Raw genomic sequence first — 18,144 nt, forward strand, 5'->3', positions numbered from 1 at the left:
ATGGCCTCAGTTTCTATGGAAACGGGAACAAAAACTCTGGCAGCATCTGTGAACTAAAACTCTTGCTTGTCAATTTCAGCTGCTGGCTGCCTGCTGAGCAGCAAAGGTGGATTTTTGCACCTATAGATAATAATACTGGAAATCTGAAAAAAGCAGAAGTGAGAGAGACACAGGACAGTATATGTCTATTACTTAATGGGGAAGGAGAGAAAATAATGGATGAAACAGACAAAGCTGATGTGTTGAATGCCTTTTTGGTTTAAAAAAAAAGTAAGAAAAGGAGGACTTGTGGCACCTTACAGACTAACAAATTTATTCGAGCATAAGCTTTCGTGAGCTACAGCTCACTTCATTGGATGCATTCAGTGGAAAATACAGTGGGGAGATTATATACACAGAGAACATGAAACAATGGGTGTTACCATACACACTGTAATGAGAATGATCAGGTAAGGTGAGCTATTACGAGCAGGAGGCGGGGAGGAACCTTTTGTAGTGATAATCAAGGTGGGCCATTTCCAGCACCTAACAAGAACATCTGAGAAACGGGGAGGGGGGGAGATAAACATGGGGAAATAGTTTTACTTTGTGTAATGACCCATCTACTCCCAGTCTTTATTCAAGCCTAAGTTAATTGTATCCAGTTTGCAAATTAATTCCAATTCAGCAGTCTCTCCTTGGAGTCTGTTTTTGAAGTTTTTTTGTTGAAGAATTGCTACTTTTAGGTCTGTAATCGAGTGACCAAAGAGATTGAAGTGTTCTCCAACTTGTTTTTGAATGTTATAATTCTTGACGTCTGATTTGTGTCCATTTATTCTTTTACGTAGAGACTGTCCAGTTTGGCCAATATACATGGCAGAGGGGCATTGCTGGCACAAGATAGCATATATCACATTGGTAGATGTGCAGGTGAACAAGCCTGTGATAGTGTGGCTGATGTGATTAGTCACTACGATGGTGTCCCCTGAATAGATATGTGGACACGGTTGGCAACGGGCTTTGTTGCAAGGATAGGTTCCTGGGTTAGTGGTTCTGTTGTGTGGTTGCTGGTGAGTATTTGCTTCAGGTTGGGGGGCTGTCTATAAGCAAGGACTGGCCTGTCTCCCAAGATCTGTGAGACTGATGGGTCGTCCTTCAGGATAGGTTGTAGATCCTTGATGATGCATTGGAGAGGTTTTAGTCAGGGGCTGAAGGTGACGGCTAGTGGCGTTCTGTTATTTTCTTTGTTGGGCCTGTCCTGTAGTAGGTAACTTCTGGGTCCTCTTCTGGCTCTGTCCATCCGTTTCTTCACTTCTGCAGGTGGGTATTGTAGTTGTAAGGATGCTTGATAGAGATCTTGTAGGTGTTTGTCTCTATCTGAGGGGTTGGAGCAAATGCGGTTGTATCGTAGAGCTTGGCTGTAGACCATGGATCGTGTGGTGTGGTCTGGATGAAAGCTGGAGGCATGTAGGTAGGCATAGCGGTCAGTAGGTTTCCGGTATAGGATAGTGTTTATGTGACTATCCTGGAAGTGGATCTCTTGTCTGGACTGGTAAAGTAAAACCCTCCTCCCCCCGGCTGTTCCTCAGACGTTCTTGTCAACTGCTGGAAATGGCCTCACCTTATTAGCACCGTAGTGTCCACTTTTCCCCCACCCCCCGCTCTCCTGCTGGTAATAGCTCACCTTACCTGATCACTCTTGTTATAGTGTGTATGGTAACACCCATTGTTTCATGTTCTCTGTGTATATAAATCTCCCCACTGTATTTTCCACAGAATGCATCCAATGAAGTGAGCTGTAGCTCACGAAAGCTTATGCTCAAATAAATTTGTTAGTCTCTAAGGTGCCACAAGTACTCCTTTTCTTTTTGCGGCTGTGTCATAAATATAAAGGGAAAATTCCTCCTGGCCAGAGGAAAAACCCTTTCACCGGTAAAGGGTTAAGAAGCTAGGATAACCTCGCTGGCACCAGACCAAAAGGACCAATGAGGAGACAAGATACTTTCAAAGCTGGAGGGGGGCGGGGAGAAACAAAGGCTCTTTCTATCTGTGTGATGCTTTTCCCGGTAACAGAAAAGGAATGCAGTCTTAGAACTTAGTAAGTGATCTAGCTAGATATGCGTTAGATTCTGTTTTGTTTAGATGGCTGATAAAATAAGCTGTGCTAAATGGAATGTATATTCCTGTTTTTGTGTCTTTTTGTAACTTAAGGTTTTGCCTAGAGGGATTCTCTGTTTTGAATCTGATTACCCTGTAAGGTATTTACCACCCTGATTTTACAGAGGTGATTCTTTTGCTTTTTTCTTCAATTAAAATTCTTGTTTTAAGAAGCTGATTGCTTTTTCATTGTTATCCAAGGGTTTGGGTCTGTGTTCACCTATGCAAATTGGTGAAGATTTTTATCAAACCTTCCTCAGGAAAGGGGGTGTAGGGTTTGGGAAGGATTTTTTGGAGGGAAAGACGTTTCCAAGAGGGCTCTTTCCCTGTTATATGTTTGTTAGATGCTTGGTGGTGGCAGCAATAAAGTCCAAGGGCAAAAGGTAAAATAGTTTGTACCTTGGGGAAGTTTTAACCTAAGCTTATAAAAATAAGCTTAGGGTGTTTTCCTGCAGGTCCCCACATCTGTACCCTAGAGTTCAGAGTGGGGAAGGAACCTTGACATGGTGGCAGAGCGGTGGGATTAACTTGAAATCATTTTGATTTTTTGAACCAGAAGCACAGATTTTAAAAGGATTTTTTTTTCCCTTTGGGCTGCTGGAAAGCAGGTTTTGAGCTGAAAGCAGTTAGTTTTCTTTTTGTCTCTGATTGGGGGCCAGAGCAGAGACAAAAGGGAATTGTCTTTGGTGAGCTGGAGTTCTCTCTACCTAAGGGCAGGGTAGTTAACCTCCTGCAGGGAAATTCACAAGTCTTCACAGACTTGAAGTGTTGTTTTTTTTTTTTAACCTAAGAGCAACTAGAGGGGTTTTCCGTCTATTTGCCTGGAGACAAAGGTGTTAAGTTTTTGGGGGGTTTTTGGGTTTTTTTTGTTTTTTTTTAAGGATTTTTCTGTAGGCTGACAATCACTATCAGAGAACATAGGTATCCGGTTACAGCAGAGCAAAATTTTACAAGCCAAGTTTTTTGTTTGTTTTATTTCTAACTTTAGGGTGTAAAGTTAGTTAAAAACAGAGAGGCAAACATGACAGAAACCAAGACATAACACAAATTGGAGTTAACCAGACTGGAGGCAGTGAAAGAGGCAGAAAAAGCCCTAGAAGCTGCCCACAGGAGAGCTATGAAGGCAAAGGACAAAGAAATGGAGGCAGCGAAAGAGGCAGAAAAAAACCAAGAGAGCTATGGAGGTAGAAAAGAACCAAGAGGCTGCCCACAGGAGAGCAATGGAGGCAAGGGACAAAGAACTGGAAGAGAAGGAAAAAGAGAGGAAGCATGCACTGGAGATGGAGATGGAGAAGGCAAAGGCTCAGCAGAATATACCAACAAACCCTAGCAATCCTTCTCCAGGTACCACTTCCCATCCCAGAAAATTCCCCACCTACAAGGCAGGCGATGATACCGAGGCCTTCTTAGAAAACTTCAAAAGGGCCTGCCTTGGGTACAGCATCTCTACAGACCAATACATGGTAGAGCTGCAGACGCAGCTCGGTGGACCCTTAGCTGAGGTGGCGGCTGAAATGCCTAAGGACCACATGAACCAGTATGAACTGTTTAAAACCAAGGCGAGAATCAGAATGGGGCTAACACCCGAGCATTCCAGTCTGCAGTTCAGAGCCCTAAGGTGGAAACCAGACGTGTCATTTACCCGACATGCCTACCACATTGGGATGCCTGGATATCGGGAGCAAGTGTTAAATCTCCAGTAGATTTGCCCTTCCTAATGCAAATGGAGCAGTTCTTAGAGGGTGTTCCTGAGGAAATAGAAAGATACATCCTAGATGGGAAGTCCAAAACTGTAATCGAGGTGGGGGAGATTGGAGCCAAATGGGTGGAGGTGGCAGAAAAGAAAAAAACTGGTTGCAGTTGGAGCGGATACCAGAAGGGACAACCTTAGACCACACCCTACTACCGGGGCAGCCCAAGGCCCCAACTACCCCCCAAGGAACCCTCCAGCCACCTTATCGTCCCGCCACACCATTCTCCAGAAAACCACCTCGCCCCAGTGACCCGTCAGCTGGACAGTGTTTTAAATGTAACGAGCTGGGGCATGTAAAGGCCAACTGCCCCAAGAACCCCAACAGATTACAGTTCATTGCACTGAAATCACACCAGAGGTCCTCAGGCCCAGATACCTCCCAGATAGCCTCGGAGCGGAGGGAAACTGTGAGTGTGGGCGGGAAGAAGGTCACCGCGTGGAGGGTCATTGGAGCACAGGTGTCAGCTATCCATGCTTCCATTTAATTAACCCAGAGATCCAAGTGACGATTCAACCCTTCAAGTCCAACTCTTTCAATTTGCCTACAGCCAAGTTGCCTGTCCAGTACAAGGGCTGGTCAGGAACGTGGACTTTTGCAGTCTATGATGATTATCCCATCCCCATGCTGTTGGGGGAAGACATGGCCAATCATGTGAAGCTAGCCAAGAGGGTGGGAATGTCATCCGCAGCCAGGCTAAACAAGCCGTCACGCCTAGGTCTGTTCCGGAAACTTCTACCAGGACCTGGTCAGAGGTGGACCCGGACCCCAAGCCAATGTCTGCAACAGCAGTAGTGGATCCAGTCCCAGAGACCCAGAAGGAACAAGTCCCGGAACCGGAACCGGTGGAACAACCAGCACCAGACCCATTGCCAGCACTGAATCCAGTACTTGCAACCCCAACACCAGAGGGCCCCACCGAACCTGAACCGGCAGCAGCCGATAATCCTACACAAGAGGCTCAGCCGGAGCCTGAACCCCAACATAGTGCACCAGCAGAGAGCGATTCACAGTCAGCGGAAGCAGCCCCATCCCTACATCGCTTCCAGAGGGACCAAGCCTAGGTCCACAATCCAATGAGGAACTGAAGTCTCCAGCATCAAGGGAACAGTTCCAGATCGAACAGGAAGCAGATGAAAGCCTCCAGAGAGCTTGGATGGCAGCACGGAGCAACCCACCGCCTCTCAGCTCTTCTAATCGATCCAGGTTTTTTGTAGAAAGAGGACTTTTATACAAGGAAACTTTCTGGTGGACATCAGGAAGACTGGCATCCTCAGAGACAGTTGGTAGTTCCAACTAAGTACCAGCTCAAGCTCTTGAGCTTAGCCCATGATCACCCTAGTGGCCATGCTGGGGTGAACAGGACCAAAGACCGTTTGGGGGGGTCATTCCCCTGGGAGGGAATGGGCAAGGATGTTTCTACCTATGTCCAGTCTTGTGAGGTATGCCAAAGAGTGGGAAAACCCCAAGACCAGGTCAAAGCCCCTCTCCAGCCACTCCCCATCATTGAAGTTCCATTTCAGCGAGTAGCTGTAGATATTCTGAGTCCTTTTCCGAAAAAGACACACAGAGGAAAGCAGTACATACTGACTTTCATGGATTTTGCCACCTGATGGCCAGAAGCAGTAGCTCTGAGCAACACCAGGGCTAAAAGTGTGTGCCAGGCATTAGCAGGCATTTTTGCCAGGGTAGGTTGGCCCTCCGACATCCTCACAGATGCAGGGACTAATTTCCTGGCAGGAACTATGGAAAGCCTTTGGGAAGCTCATGGGGTAAATCACTTGGTTGCCACTCCTTACCACCATCAAACAAATGGCATGGTGGAGAAATTTAATGGAACTTTGGGGGCCATGATACGTAAATTCGTAAATGAGCACTCCAATGATTGGGACCTAGTGTTGCAGCAGTTGCTCTTTGCCTACAGAGCTGTACCACATCCCAGTTCAGGGTTTTCACCATTTGAACTCGTATATGGCCGCGAGGTTAAGGGGCCATTACAGTTGGTGAAGCAGCAATGGGAGGGATTTACACCTTCTCCAGGAACTAACATTCTGGACTTTGTAACCAACCTACAAAACACCCTCCGAACCTCTTTAGCCCTTGCTAGAGAAAACTTACAGGATGCTCAAAAGGAGCAAAAAGCCTGGTATGATAAACATGTCAGAGAGCGTTCCTTCAAAGTAAGGGACCAGGTCATGGTCTTAAAGGCGCTCCAGGCCCATAAAATGGAATTGTCGTGGGAAGGGCCATTCATGGTCCAGGAGCACCTGGGAGCTGTTAATTATCTCATAGCATTCCCCACCTCAAACCAAAAGCCTAAGGTGTACCATATTAATTCTCTAAAGCCCTTTTATTCCAGAGAATTAAAGGTTTGTCAGTTTACAGCCCAGGGAAAGGATGACGCTGAGTGGCCTGAAGGTGTCTACTACGAAGGGAAAAGTGCTGGTGGCATGGAAGAGTTGAACCTCTCCATGACCCTTGGGCATACACAGTGACAGCAGATCAAGGAGTTGTGCACTAGCTACGCGCCGACGTTCTCAGCCACCCCAGGACTGACTCAACGGGCATACCACTCCATTGACACAGGTAATGCTCACCCAACTAAAGTCCAACCTTACCGGGTGTCTCCTCAAGCTAAAACTGCTATAGAAGGGGAGATCCAGGATATGTTACAGCTGGGTGTAATCTGCCCCTCTGGCAGTGCATGGGCATCTCCAGTGGTTCTAGTTCCCAAACCAGATGGGGAGATACATTTTTGCGTGGACTACCATAAGCTAAATGCTGTAACTCGCCCAGACAACTATCCAATGCCACACACAGATGAACTATTAGAGAAACTGGGACGGGCCCAGTTCATCTCTACCTTGGACTTAACCAAGGGGTACTGGCAGGTACCGCTAGATGAATCCGCCAAGGAAAGGTCAGCCTTCACCACACATCTCGGGCTGTATGAATTTAATGTACTCCCTTTCGGGCTGCGAAATGCCCCTGCCACTTTCCAAAGACTTGTAGATGGTCTCCTAGTGGGATTAGGAGAATATGCAGTCACCTACCTTGACGATGTAGCCATATTTTTGGATTCCTGGGCAGAACACCTGGAACATCTACAAAAAGTCCTTGAGCGCATAAGGGAGGCAGGACTAACTGTTAAGGCTAAGAAGTGTCAAATAGGCCTAAACAGAGTGACTTACCTTGGACACCAGGTGGGTCAAGGAACTCTCAGCCCCCTACAAGCCAAAGTGGATGCTATCCAAAAGTGGTCTGTCCCAAAGTCAGAGAAACAGGTTCAATCATTCTTAGGCGTGGCTGGTTATTACAGGCGATTTGTATCTCAATACAGCCAAATCGCCGCCCCACTGACAGACCTAACCAAAAAGAAACAGCCAAATGCTGTTCAGTGGACCGAAGAGTGTCAGAAGACCCTTAACCAGCTTAAATTGACACTCATGTCTGACCCTGTACTAAGGGCCCCAGACTTTGACAAACCGTTCCTAGTAACCACAGATGCGTCCGAGTGTGGTGTAGGAACAGATTTAATGCAGGAAGGACCAGATCAAGAATTCCACCCTGTAGTGTTTCTCAGCAAGAAGCTGTCTGAGAGGGAAAGCAACTGGTCAGTCAGTGAAAAAGAATGTTACGCCATTGTCTACACTCTGGAAAAACTACACCCATATGTTTGGGGATGGCGTTTCCACCTGCAAACCGACCGTGCTGCGCTACAGTGGCTTTGTACCGCCGCAGGAAGTAACAAAAAACTTATTTGGTGCAGTTTAGCTCTCCAAGATTTTGATTTCGACATCCAACACATCTCAGGAGCTTCTAACAAAGTGGCTGATGCACTCTCCCATTAAAGTTTCCCAGAATCAACTGGTTAAAATCGTCCTTGAGAGGTGGAAAATATTGTTAGTCTTTATATACTTGGTCATATATTTAGAAGTGCATGTGTCTTATTAACTCTGTTTTCTCCTAGAGCTCCAGGAAGAAATCACAGCCAGCGTTTCATCCTATCTGTGATTTGGGGGGTATGTCAAAAATATAAAGGGAACATCCCTTTAACATCCCTCTTGGCCAGAGGAAAAACCCTTTCACCTGTGAAGGGTTAAGAAGCTAGGATAACCGCCCTGGCACCTGACCAAAATGACCAATGAGGAGACAAGATACTTTCAAAGCTGGAGGGTAGGAGAAACAAAGGTTCTCTCTGTCTGTGTAATGCTTTTGCCGGGACCAGAAAAGGAATGGAGTCTTAGTACTTAGTAAGTAATCTAGCTAGATATGCATTAGATTCTGTTTGTTTAAATGGCTGATAAAATAAGCTGTGCTGATTGGAATGTATATTCCTGTTTTTGTGTCTTTTTGTAACTTAAAGTTTTGCCTAGAGGGATTCTCTATGTTTTGAATCTGATTACCCTGTAAGGTATTTGCCATCCTGATTTTACAGAGGTGATTCTTTTGCTTTTTTTCTTCAATTAAAATTCTTCTTTTAAGAACCTGATTGCTTTTTCATTGTTCTTAAGATCCAAGGGTTTGGGTCTGTGTTCACCTATGCAAATTGGTGAGGATTTTTATCAAGCCTTCCCCAGGAAAGGGGATGTAGGGTTTGGGGAGGATTTTTGGGGGGGAAAGACGTTTCCAAGAGGGCTCTTTCCCTGTTATATGTTTGTTAGATGCTTGGTGGTGGCAGCAATAAAATCCAAGGGCAAAAGGTAAAATAGTTTATACCTTGGGGAAGTTTTAACCTAAGCTTGTAAAAATAAGCTTAGGGGGTTTTCCTGCAGGTCCCCACATCTGTACCCTAGAGTTCAGAGTGGGGAAGGAAACTTGACAGGCTGCTACTCTGAAACCTGTCATTTTTGGTTTCATTCATCACTAAAACTGTTAATGGTAATCAGATGCTTAACTCAATTAACAACAACAACTGGGGGCAGGATCCCAGGCCAAAACACAGAAAGAACAAGTTAAAGGCTGTTTAGCTGGGTTAGATGTATTTACATCCACAGGGCCTGATGAATTTGACCCTAGAGTACTTACAGAAATAGCTAAAGCAATCTTTGAACTATTCATTGGAGAGTATCTTTGAGAACTTGTGGAGGACAAGTGAGGCCCAACACACTGGAGAAGGGCAAACATTTCTTATCTTCAAAAGGGAAGAAAAGGAGGATATGGGGAATTATAGACCAGTCAACCTAACTTTGATATCTGGAAAGATACTGGAACAAATTATTAAACAATCAGTTTGTTCAAACCTGGAGGATAATTAGGTGGTAAGTAATAGTCAATATGGATTTGTGAATTACAAATCATGCCAAATCAATCTTATTTCCTTCTTGACGAGGTAACGGATGGGGGAAGCAGTAGATTTGATATTCCTGGATGTTAGTAAGCTTTTGACACATTCCCCTATGACATTCTCGTAAACAAACTAGGAAAATATGGTCTAGATGAAATTACTCTAAGGTGGGTTCACAACTGATTGAAAGACCATTCTAAAAGAGTACTTATTAATGGTTTTCTGTCAAACTGGGAGGGCATATCAAGTGGGGTCCTGCAGGGGTCTGTCCTCGGTTGACTACTATTGAATATTTTCATTAATTACTTTGATGGAGTTGAGCGTTGTGATGCTAGGCACCCATGTATTCACAGCATACACACTACCGTAATAATAATTGTACAAATTATGCTTTGTGAGGTGTCATGTGAAAGCTAACATGCTGATTATTAATATCATTGTAAAATGCGTATGTTAACATTATATGTGAGTTATGAATTCCCTTACTATGATGTTACTAACTTGTTTAAGGCCAGATAGCCTAGCCTAGGTAAAAGTGATAAACAGGTCTGTCCCAGACAAAGGAATATGGGTTTACCTCAATTAGCAGTAAACAAAGCCATCAAGCTAAACCAGCAGGGCCTATCCAGTTCCTGAACCTGAGATGCAGATAATTAATAGGGCTTCTTCACCCCAGACAGGAGACCGAATCCCCCGGACTGCAGAGGAGACTGAATCCCCCGGTGGCCTTCCTGACTTATAAGACAAAAATATCCCTTTGGGGATATAAGGAGGAGAGAGAGAGAGCGAGAGAGATTATCTTTATCCTCTGCCTTAGGAGACAAAGAAACCAAACAATTTGATCTCTGTGATAGGTCCTAGCCAGGCTGGCCAGTAAAAGCTGGAACGGAGATGGTGGTGAGAGAAACCATCTAGAACAAAGACTGTATTTTGCTAGATTAAGTTTTAGACTTTTGGATGCATGTTTTCACTTGTATTTGCTTGTGACATCTCTATCTTGATCCCTTTTACTTGGTATCACTTAATCAGGGCTCTTTTGTATACTTTTACTATAAACCAATTCAGTGCTTTGTTTGAAGGGAAGGCTATATGTACCCCAGTTAAATTAATGAGCAGTGATGTACTGAACAGTGAACTCAACATCTTCTGTGAATGCACAATGGCAGGGGCAATGCACTGCAGAGAAACATATCTGCGGAGTTTGGTGTCTGGAGTTCACTGATTGTTACCTGCTAGGCAAGGCTTGGGCCAGGAGAGCCCTTAAGGAGTTTGCTGGTGATGGATTCTGGTGTGGCAGGGAGCTGACACACAGTCTAATCACCAGCAAAACTCACTCTTGCTCAGGCAGAGAGGTAACAGTGGCTCCCAGCTGTCGGTATTCCCAGCAATGTGTTACAAGAACATATTTATAGAATTTACTGATGATACCAAACTGGGAGGGGTTGCAAGCACTTTGGAGGATAGGATTAGAATTCAAATGATCTTGATGAACTGAAGAATTGGTCTGAAATTAAAAGTGAAATTCAATAATGACAATGCAAAATACTATGCTTAGGAAGGAAAAATCAAATATAAAATGGGGAATAACTGGCTAGGCAGAAGTACTGCAGAAAAGGGTCTAGCCTTTCTAGCGGATCACACATTTAATATGAGTGAATAATGTAATGCTGGTGTGAAAAGGCAAATAAAGCTTGGACAGAGAGCCTCCTTCAACAACCATGTGAGAGAGGGTTCTCCCCCACCACACATGGAGAACAGCTTTTCCAATTGCCCCAGTCTCCGGATAGGAGTAGTCCCCAGTCTCCAGCAGCTGAAGCTGCTTCTGCTTTTTAATAATAGAACAACCTAGTCCTGGAACCTTCCCTTTCCCCTCATTGGAGTCAGACATGAAGCCTGCTACAGACTTTGCACTGCAATCATTTTGTGGACTGCCAATGAAGAAGGATAGGGCTAGAACTGGGAGTAGCACTACTTACTTATCAATGAACTCAATCCCCCAAGCAGCTTCATAGCTCCTGTCTGCAGAGCAGATGGCTTGTTTCCATATACATCAGATCAACCTGTCCCTAAAGAGATCAGGCTGATGTGTGGGCATATTACACAGCCTTAGGGATCTCAGATACCCCAGAAAGCCACACATCTAACTTGCACAGCAGAGATTTAAACAAGCCTGAGATAAAATAAATAAACTGTTTAAGAACAAACACCCTGATGGTTTTCTCTGAGGGAAGGAAAGCAATTTAAAAACAGAAATATCTTTATCATCTCAAATATCTTAGTGATAAGCCTGTCACCATGCAAGATTTCCTAGTTGAATTTCTTGTCAGAGCCACTTTTCCCCTGGGCCAGTAAGGCCTAAGAGGGCTGTAAAATAAGACCACTGAGCATCTGAATGAGAGCCTTGTGTTTGTGAATAGTGACCTCCTTTAGCTGATTAAGAAGCAATGTTGTTAGGTTGTAAAGACCGTCCCCTTCCAGTCCTCCTTGGTATTGTGTAATATATTAAAATAATCTGATTTTACTTGTATCGGTGATTTAATTCTGATTTAATTACATTCCAGCTGGATTTATCCCGTACATACAATACCAGTTAGGCACCAGTAAGTGGTATTTGTAATTGCAGCTGATGGATAATTGTATTACATGTAAATGTTTAATCAAGACATTGAAGTATTTTGGAATTATGCAGTATCACAATGGTTTTTCATAAAGGATGCATGAGAGCTAAAGATGCATTTGTACTTTGTGTATTGCTGTTGGAAATTCCCCCTCTCCTACTGAAAGGGGAAAAAACGCTTTATTTGTAAGACACATTCTTTAGGGTCTGAGCTCCTTTCTTCTGAAGAAGGATAATAAATAAAAGAATAACTTTTGTGTATGATGAGAACTTTACACATTTTGTACATGCAGCTTCATTGAAACTTTGGGGTGCCAGACAGTATCACGTGGTGTGCTGATGGGGCCTCAAAAGGGATTGTAGTGTCACTTGTTTCAGTTCTGTCTACAAAGTGAAGGCAAGGGTTGAGGAGACTGTTTCTGAATTCACCCACTTGTCTGGTAAGTAGGCACACAGGCACCATGTTGATGGACGCAATATAAGGACCTAGACAGATACCCAGATACTAGAAAATCATCTTACCAGAATTCTTGAAGAGCAAATATTTTTGCCTTAGGAATACACCAGATTGTGCCAACAATATTTTAAAAAGTATTCCCTGGGGGGGTGGGTGATAGATTCTATATGGGGTATCTGCTACGTTTGCTTTATTACATGCATGCACGTGCACACACACAATTGCATTTGTTAGACATTGTGATAAACTATCAATATATTCGTGGTCTGATTTTCAGAGATTTGAGCACCTTAAGTTCCCACTGACTCTAGTGGGAACTCTGTATGCTCAGCACTACGGAAAGTCAAGCCATCATTGTATTTTCAGGAGCAAACTATAAAATATGCTGTTAAAGTGCATTGAAGAAAAGTTTCCCATTTAGTGCATTATTCCATGTTTATTGCTCTGAGCGTATGGTTTTGTTTAAATGGAGAAAATAAACAGATTTCCAAATTTCTCAGGCCTCTCTAATTGTGTATGCCTGTGAGGATGGAAGGGTTGTCACAGAGTAAGGGGGAATGTTTAGTTGGAGCCCCGTGTTAAAATATGGGCAACACATGCTGGTGACAACCCACTGCACAGTATATTGTATTACAGTGGGGGAGGGGAAACCACTTTTAGTCAAAGGGCATTAGGGCAAACCATTACACTTATGAAAGCGCCATAAGATTGTTAAAGTCTGTGCAGAGCAGGTGGGGCCTCAGTCTTTAAGGTCTTATCTGAAACGACCACACACAGAACTGTGTGTTACTCAGCGGATCTACCTGGGAAAAATGGAGAGTGGAGTCAGCCCTGCTTCACTTGGAAAAACAACAACCAATTTTGAAGACAAATAATTTTGTCCTATGTCACTTTCTTCCGGAAAGGTAATATTTTATTAGATAATTAAGGCAAAACAGTCCATTGACATAGAAGGAGAGGTGAATTTTTATACATACAAGTAACACATTTAAATCACAATGCGCTGCTTTGTGATATTTTTCATGTGCTTGGAGATGTTCTTTGTTCAAAGCTGGGAATGCACATGTTGCAGGTTAAAACATTGGTGCATTCGGATCATGTAACTGAACATTCAGATGGGTAGTTGCTCATGCAGTTATCTTATTTTCACACATAAATGTGAGGTTTGGAATTACATTTTTCAAAGAGCATCTGTAGTATCTAGGTCTACAAATTTAATCCTAATGTTTTTTGCAGAGTCTTCTGGTTTCTTTTCTTTTTCTCTTCCTTTTAACTACCTGCATTTGTTTTCACCTTTATGTTTTCTTCAGATCAGAAATGTTGAAACCAACCAATGTTTGGATAACATGGGCCGCAAGGAAAATGAAAAAGTGGGTATATTCAACTGCCATGGCATGGGAGGAAATCAGGTAAAAAAAAAAATAGCTACACAGTAATTGCTTAAAGAATGATGTTCTTTAATCTGCGGGTGTGGAAACTAAGGCACAACAATCATCTAAATAATATAAACAGCCTGATTTAAATTCACTGAAGGTAATGCTGAGGCTGAAAAAGAGTCAAAGCTAAAATTTCTCCCTTCAGTACTTCACTGTTGCTTCTTCACTGATGCAGAATGGGATGGTATTTTTAATTGCTGGTATTTAAATATTATGCTTCATGTTCACAGGGCAACAACATGTGTTGTCCCATGTACCTTTTATTTTTGGCAGCATTGAAACAGTTTACTTACCTAATTCTGCTTTGGTATTGCAGCAGAAATGTTGGTGTGTAGAATCACCCGGTATTCAGAGGTTACAAAACAAAAGCTATAGTTGCAATTATTGAGCAAAATAATGAAAGATAAAGACAGAGTTCCAAACTTACTTCTTAACTTCCTGCCACTTATGAATTTTAACAATACTCAAAAGGCCTAATTTTCAGATAGTGTCTGTACCCTTTGAACACCTATAAATTGTACACACAGACCACCATTTACAGCTCTGGCCAAACTCTTGAGTGAATACATTTTTCTTCTTTGTAAGCAAACAAAGACCTTAAGGTGCAATGTAGACACCAGCTTTGAACATTTGGTCCTGAATGTTTACTTATTTTTTTGCTTATGGAAAAAATATCCTTTATGGAAATGGATGAGACTTTGGATGGCTTACAACCTCATAGTCATAATTTTTAAAAATGTGTGCTGTTGTATTAATTAAGATGGAATATATGGGCTAAAGGTGTTAATATAACCCAGTCACTGTCCAGCATTAAACAGTGTTAAACAAGGTCCAGGGTTTGGTATACAGAGACCTCAGCCTGCGTAGTACCAGGGCAAACACAGCATTAAAAATATTAACCTTTTATTAAAGATAAAGGAAGAAGGAAAACAGTTATAGCATTTGAAATATAAAGTATTAAATAAGCTTTCACTTTAACAACATCCCTTGTTCCCTTTCCCTTTAGCTGGAGAGAGCTTTTAGAAGGGAAAAAAAACCCTTGTCTGGCAGTCTCTGAGATGGTATCAGAGGGTAATAACTGTCCCTTTTGGGAAAAGAGAAGTTAGCTGAGATGGGCTGGAGCTGTTGCTGCTGCTGTTAAAATCAAATCCCATTTCATCCCACCAGGGTGTTTGGGCTTCAGCTGGAGCTGGTAGAGGTGGTCGTGTCATCTGCGTCCCTCTCTCTGGCCTGGTCTGGTCTGGACATCTCCCAGGATTAGGATGATGAGGACCTGGGTTCCCAGGAGATGCGTGGGGAGGTGAGGGGATAGTAGTCATGATGATGAAGCTCACTCCAGTAGCCAATTTTTCTCCCAAAGTCTTTCTTTAAGAACCCAAAAAGAGAATGGCCCATCTTGTCATTATTTTGTCCACCAATTAGGTCTAGTTTCTAACACACCAATTTTGATTCACTGATTTCTGGTTTTACACTTTTCTTGTTAACCAAGCATGATCTTAACAAAGTCTTTGAGTTAGATCAATAAGTCTTTTTGTTTGGACTATTTCATACTTTTTCCCATCAATGTTTGTTGTTGTAGGTTATTGTTACAGCTTATGAACTAGCACTGACTTTTTACAATTGAACTCCCAATTAGGGTAAATCTGTAAACCCAATTATCACAACAGTGCTTACCACTATGAGTGACCCCCACTAGCATTCATGAGGCTACTCAGGGCAGTCAAAGCTTTGCCTGGTAATTGTGTTTGCTGGATTGGGCTCTAATATTTTTCTTTAATGAATGGCAATGGCGGATTCTGAGCTCCCCTGGGCTGGTGTCACACTCCACTGAAGGATTCTTAAATCTCCAGATTATTTTTGTCCCTCATACATGCACATTAGGGGCGACATTTCCAAAGTAAGCACAGTGGATGCACATGCAGAGTGTGCATTTACCCGTTGCACTTTCAAATCCCTATGTTTGCTTATGCAAATTATTTATCTTATATTTCTGGTGTTATTTTTGCTGAGCCATTCATATTTGACCTAAATATAGGGGTCCGTTATCCTTTAGTACTCATACATAACTCCTATTATCATTAATGGGAGTTCATAATGAGACAGAAAAATAGGACAGAATGTAAGTGCTAGAGGGATTGTATAGCTAACAAAATATAGCTATGGAATTGAACTATTTCAGATCGAAAAGGATGTCAAAAATAATACCAGGCTCGTTAGAATTTCTGAACAAAAAGTATACAAGCTTTCCCAGCTTGAGGCAAAGACAAATATCTCATGGCTCACAAATCTTGCTCAAAATATTTTGTAATTGTAACATGTCAAAAGCATTTCAAGAGACTTTAAGGCTAAAATATTAGAAAAGACCATATATTTTAACATTTCTTTAACAAAAAATGTTGCATTTAAAGTCTTAAGAAAATGAGCTCTGGTGATTATGAAGCCATGTATAGTACTATATGTTAGATTTATTTGATCCTACATTTTAGCAATGTTGCCAGGATATAATACTTTGATAGGCTTCATGGTCATGCAGACCTGTGCATTTCAGATAACTGCTAACCACTAATGTGTGGTGCATTGATGAGTTAACTACGAACCGCTTTTTTAAAAAGCTGCAAATTGTACAGTACAACTTACTGCAACTTTAAAACTGGCCTCTGTGCCAGGGAAAAACTTTAAAGGGTCTGGGGTCAAATACTGCCCTCTGCTATGGGGAAATGATTCTAAATAAAGTCAATAGATTTTGTGTACTGATGTCTGAGTGGAAAGAGCATATACACTTTGACATGGACACAGCAGCAAAATGAGGACACATGCATGAAATTAAGTGGCAGGCCACAACTTGTATTAAACTTTAAAACAGAGGAGGGGCTCTACCTCCCCATCACCCATCCTCTTTTATATCAGGCATTTAATTGGTTCCAGTGGAAGGGTTACAGGGCTCTGTACCATATAACCCATAACACAGGGTAGGATCTCCCCAGACTACCCCCCAAGACTCGGTTCTCTGAATCCTAGCATCCTCTCCCCCCCCAACCCGTGTGAAGGGGACAAATTGTACAGCAGGGTGGGGACCTCAGCTTGCAAGGGCTAAAAGGTCTCACCCTGTCACATGAGCCCAAGGACTATCATCAAAATACTAGGTTTTTTACCTTTGGAAACCGTTCATTTTATTCTCTTAGCTGCACTGGAAACCAGCTGCATGCTGTGACGAATAAACAACTCCACCCCAGTAACTCAGCTGGGTACTAAGCATGTTCCTACTTAACCCACTGTGGCTTGAAGGTGCTGCAAGGAAGACAAAAATCTCCCTGGTCATCTGCCAATTGGCCCAAGGGAGAAAAAAATTCTTTCCTGACTCCCTAAACAGGCGATTGGCTAGACCCTGCAGCATCTGTCAGGCTGAGTTCCCATTCCTAGTTCAGATGGGTAGGGTGGGCTGCTGAACTGGACCTGAAAGGAGTCCATGTGGCCCCTGTGCTGGGCTAATCCTGGAACCTGGGGAATGCTGGCCAATCAACACCCGTCTCCTTTAGCTGGCCAGTGGGTGCCAGAGACTCCCAGGGGGAGGAGCTACCTATTATACCTTGACAAATGTCTCTCTTCCTTACTCCTGGGACTGTATCCCTTTCATTGCTGGCCCCATTAAGTTTCCCCACCATTTGATGGTGGGCGGGGAGGGAGGGAGGTGGCAATTAAATCTGTACCTGTAGATAGATTTTTGATTCGATGGAACACTGGCGATAAGTGAGTCACACAGGAAAATGAATTATTAATGCTTATCAAAATCAGACATTAGGTAAAGCCCCTTCATTGTAATTCCACTTTTGCAATAGCTGACTTCTAGGATTTTTGTTATTTTAGTTGAAATCAGTTGATTTTACTGGTCAGTTAGACAATGAGTCAGCCATGTGATTTACCCGGCTGGAATCATCTCCATAGGCATCATGGCTTTGGCTACTCTTGTATTATGTTACCATGGAAGCGGTTTCTGTTACTGTGTATATTCAGAAATAGAGCCTCTGCTCATAACAATAATCTAATCCTACCTTCATTCACACCCAAGAAAAAGAAATAAAAGAAGCCTGAACTGGAGATTAATGGAAGTTTACAATTGCTACTCCTATATGTTAGCTTTACCAAAAGAAGCTTTCTTTTTAAACATTAAAATTTAATGATATTGGCTCTCTATGGTAATAGATGGGAAATGGCTCCCTTAGCCACACACATTTGTAGGAAGAGCAAGAATATATAATCAATCACTCTTTTTCTCTTATAAAGGTAAGTCAAATAAACAAAAAAGCTTGAATTTCAAGGTTCATCATTCATTCATTTCTCTTATTTTGAATTCCTTTCTTGAGATCCAGTGGTTGTATTGTGTTTGACACATTCAGTATAATAGCAAAAAGGCCTGCCTTTCTCCCAGTGAGCTGTTTTTAATAAAAATAAATTTAAAACCA

General features: G+C 42.7%; 1 protein-coding gene across 8 annotated transcripts in view; it reads left to right on the forward strand.

The window, feature by feature from the left end:
- GALNT13 (polypeptide N-acetylgalactosaminyltransferase 13) overlaps window positions 1-18,144 on the forward strand; it is a 431,005-nt gene that overhangs the window by 271,785 nt on the left and 141,076 nt on the right. For all 8 annotated transcript variants that reach the window (XR_013634409.1, XR_013634407.1, XR_013634408.1 and 5 more), the window contains one exon: window positions 13,559-13,657. Coding sequence is in view for 4 of the 8 variants with exons in the window: in XM_073305505.2 (XP_073161606.1) it covers window positions 13,559-13,657 (99 nt within the window). In the remaining 4 variants the exon portion in view is untranslated. The remainder of the gene's footprint in view (window positions 1-13,558; window positions 13,658-18,144) is intronic.

This window comes from Lepidochelys kempii, chromosome 11 (assembly GCF_965140285.1).
Source record: "Lepidochelys kempii isolate rLepKem1 chromosome 11, rLepKem1.hap1, whole genome shotgun sequence".
NCBI lineage: Eukaryota > Metazoa > Chordata > Testudines > Cheloniidae > Lepidochelys > Lepidochelys kempii.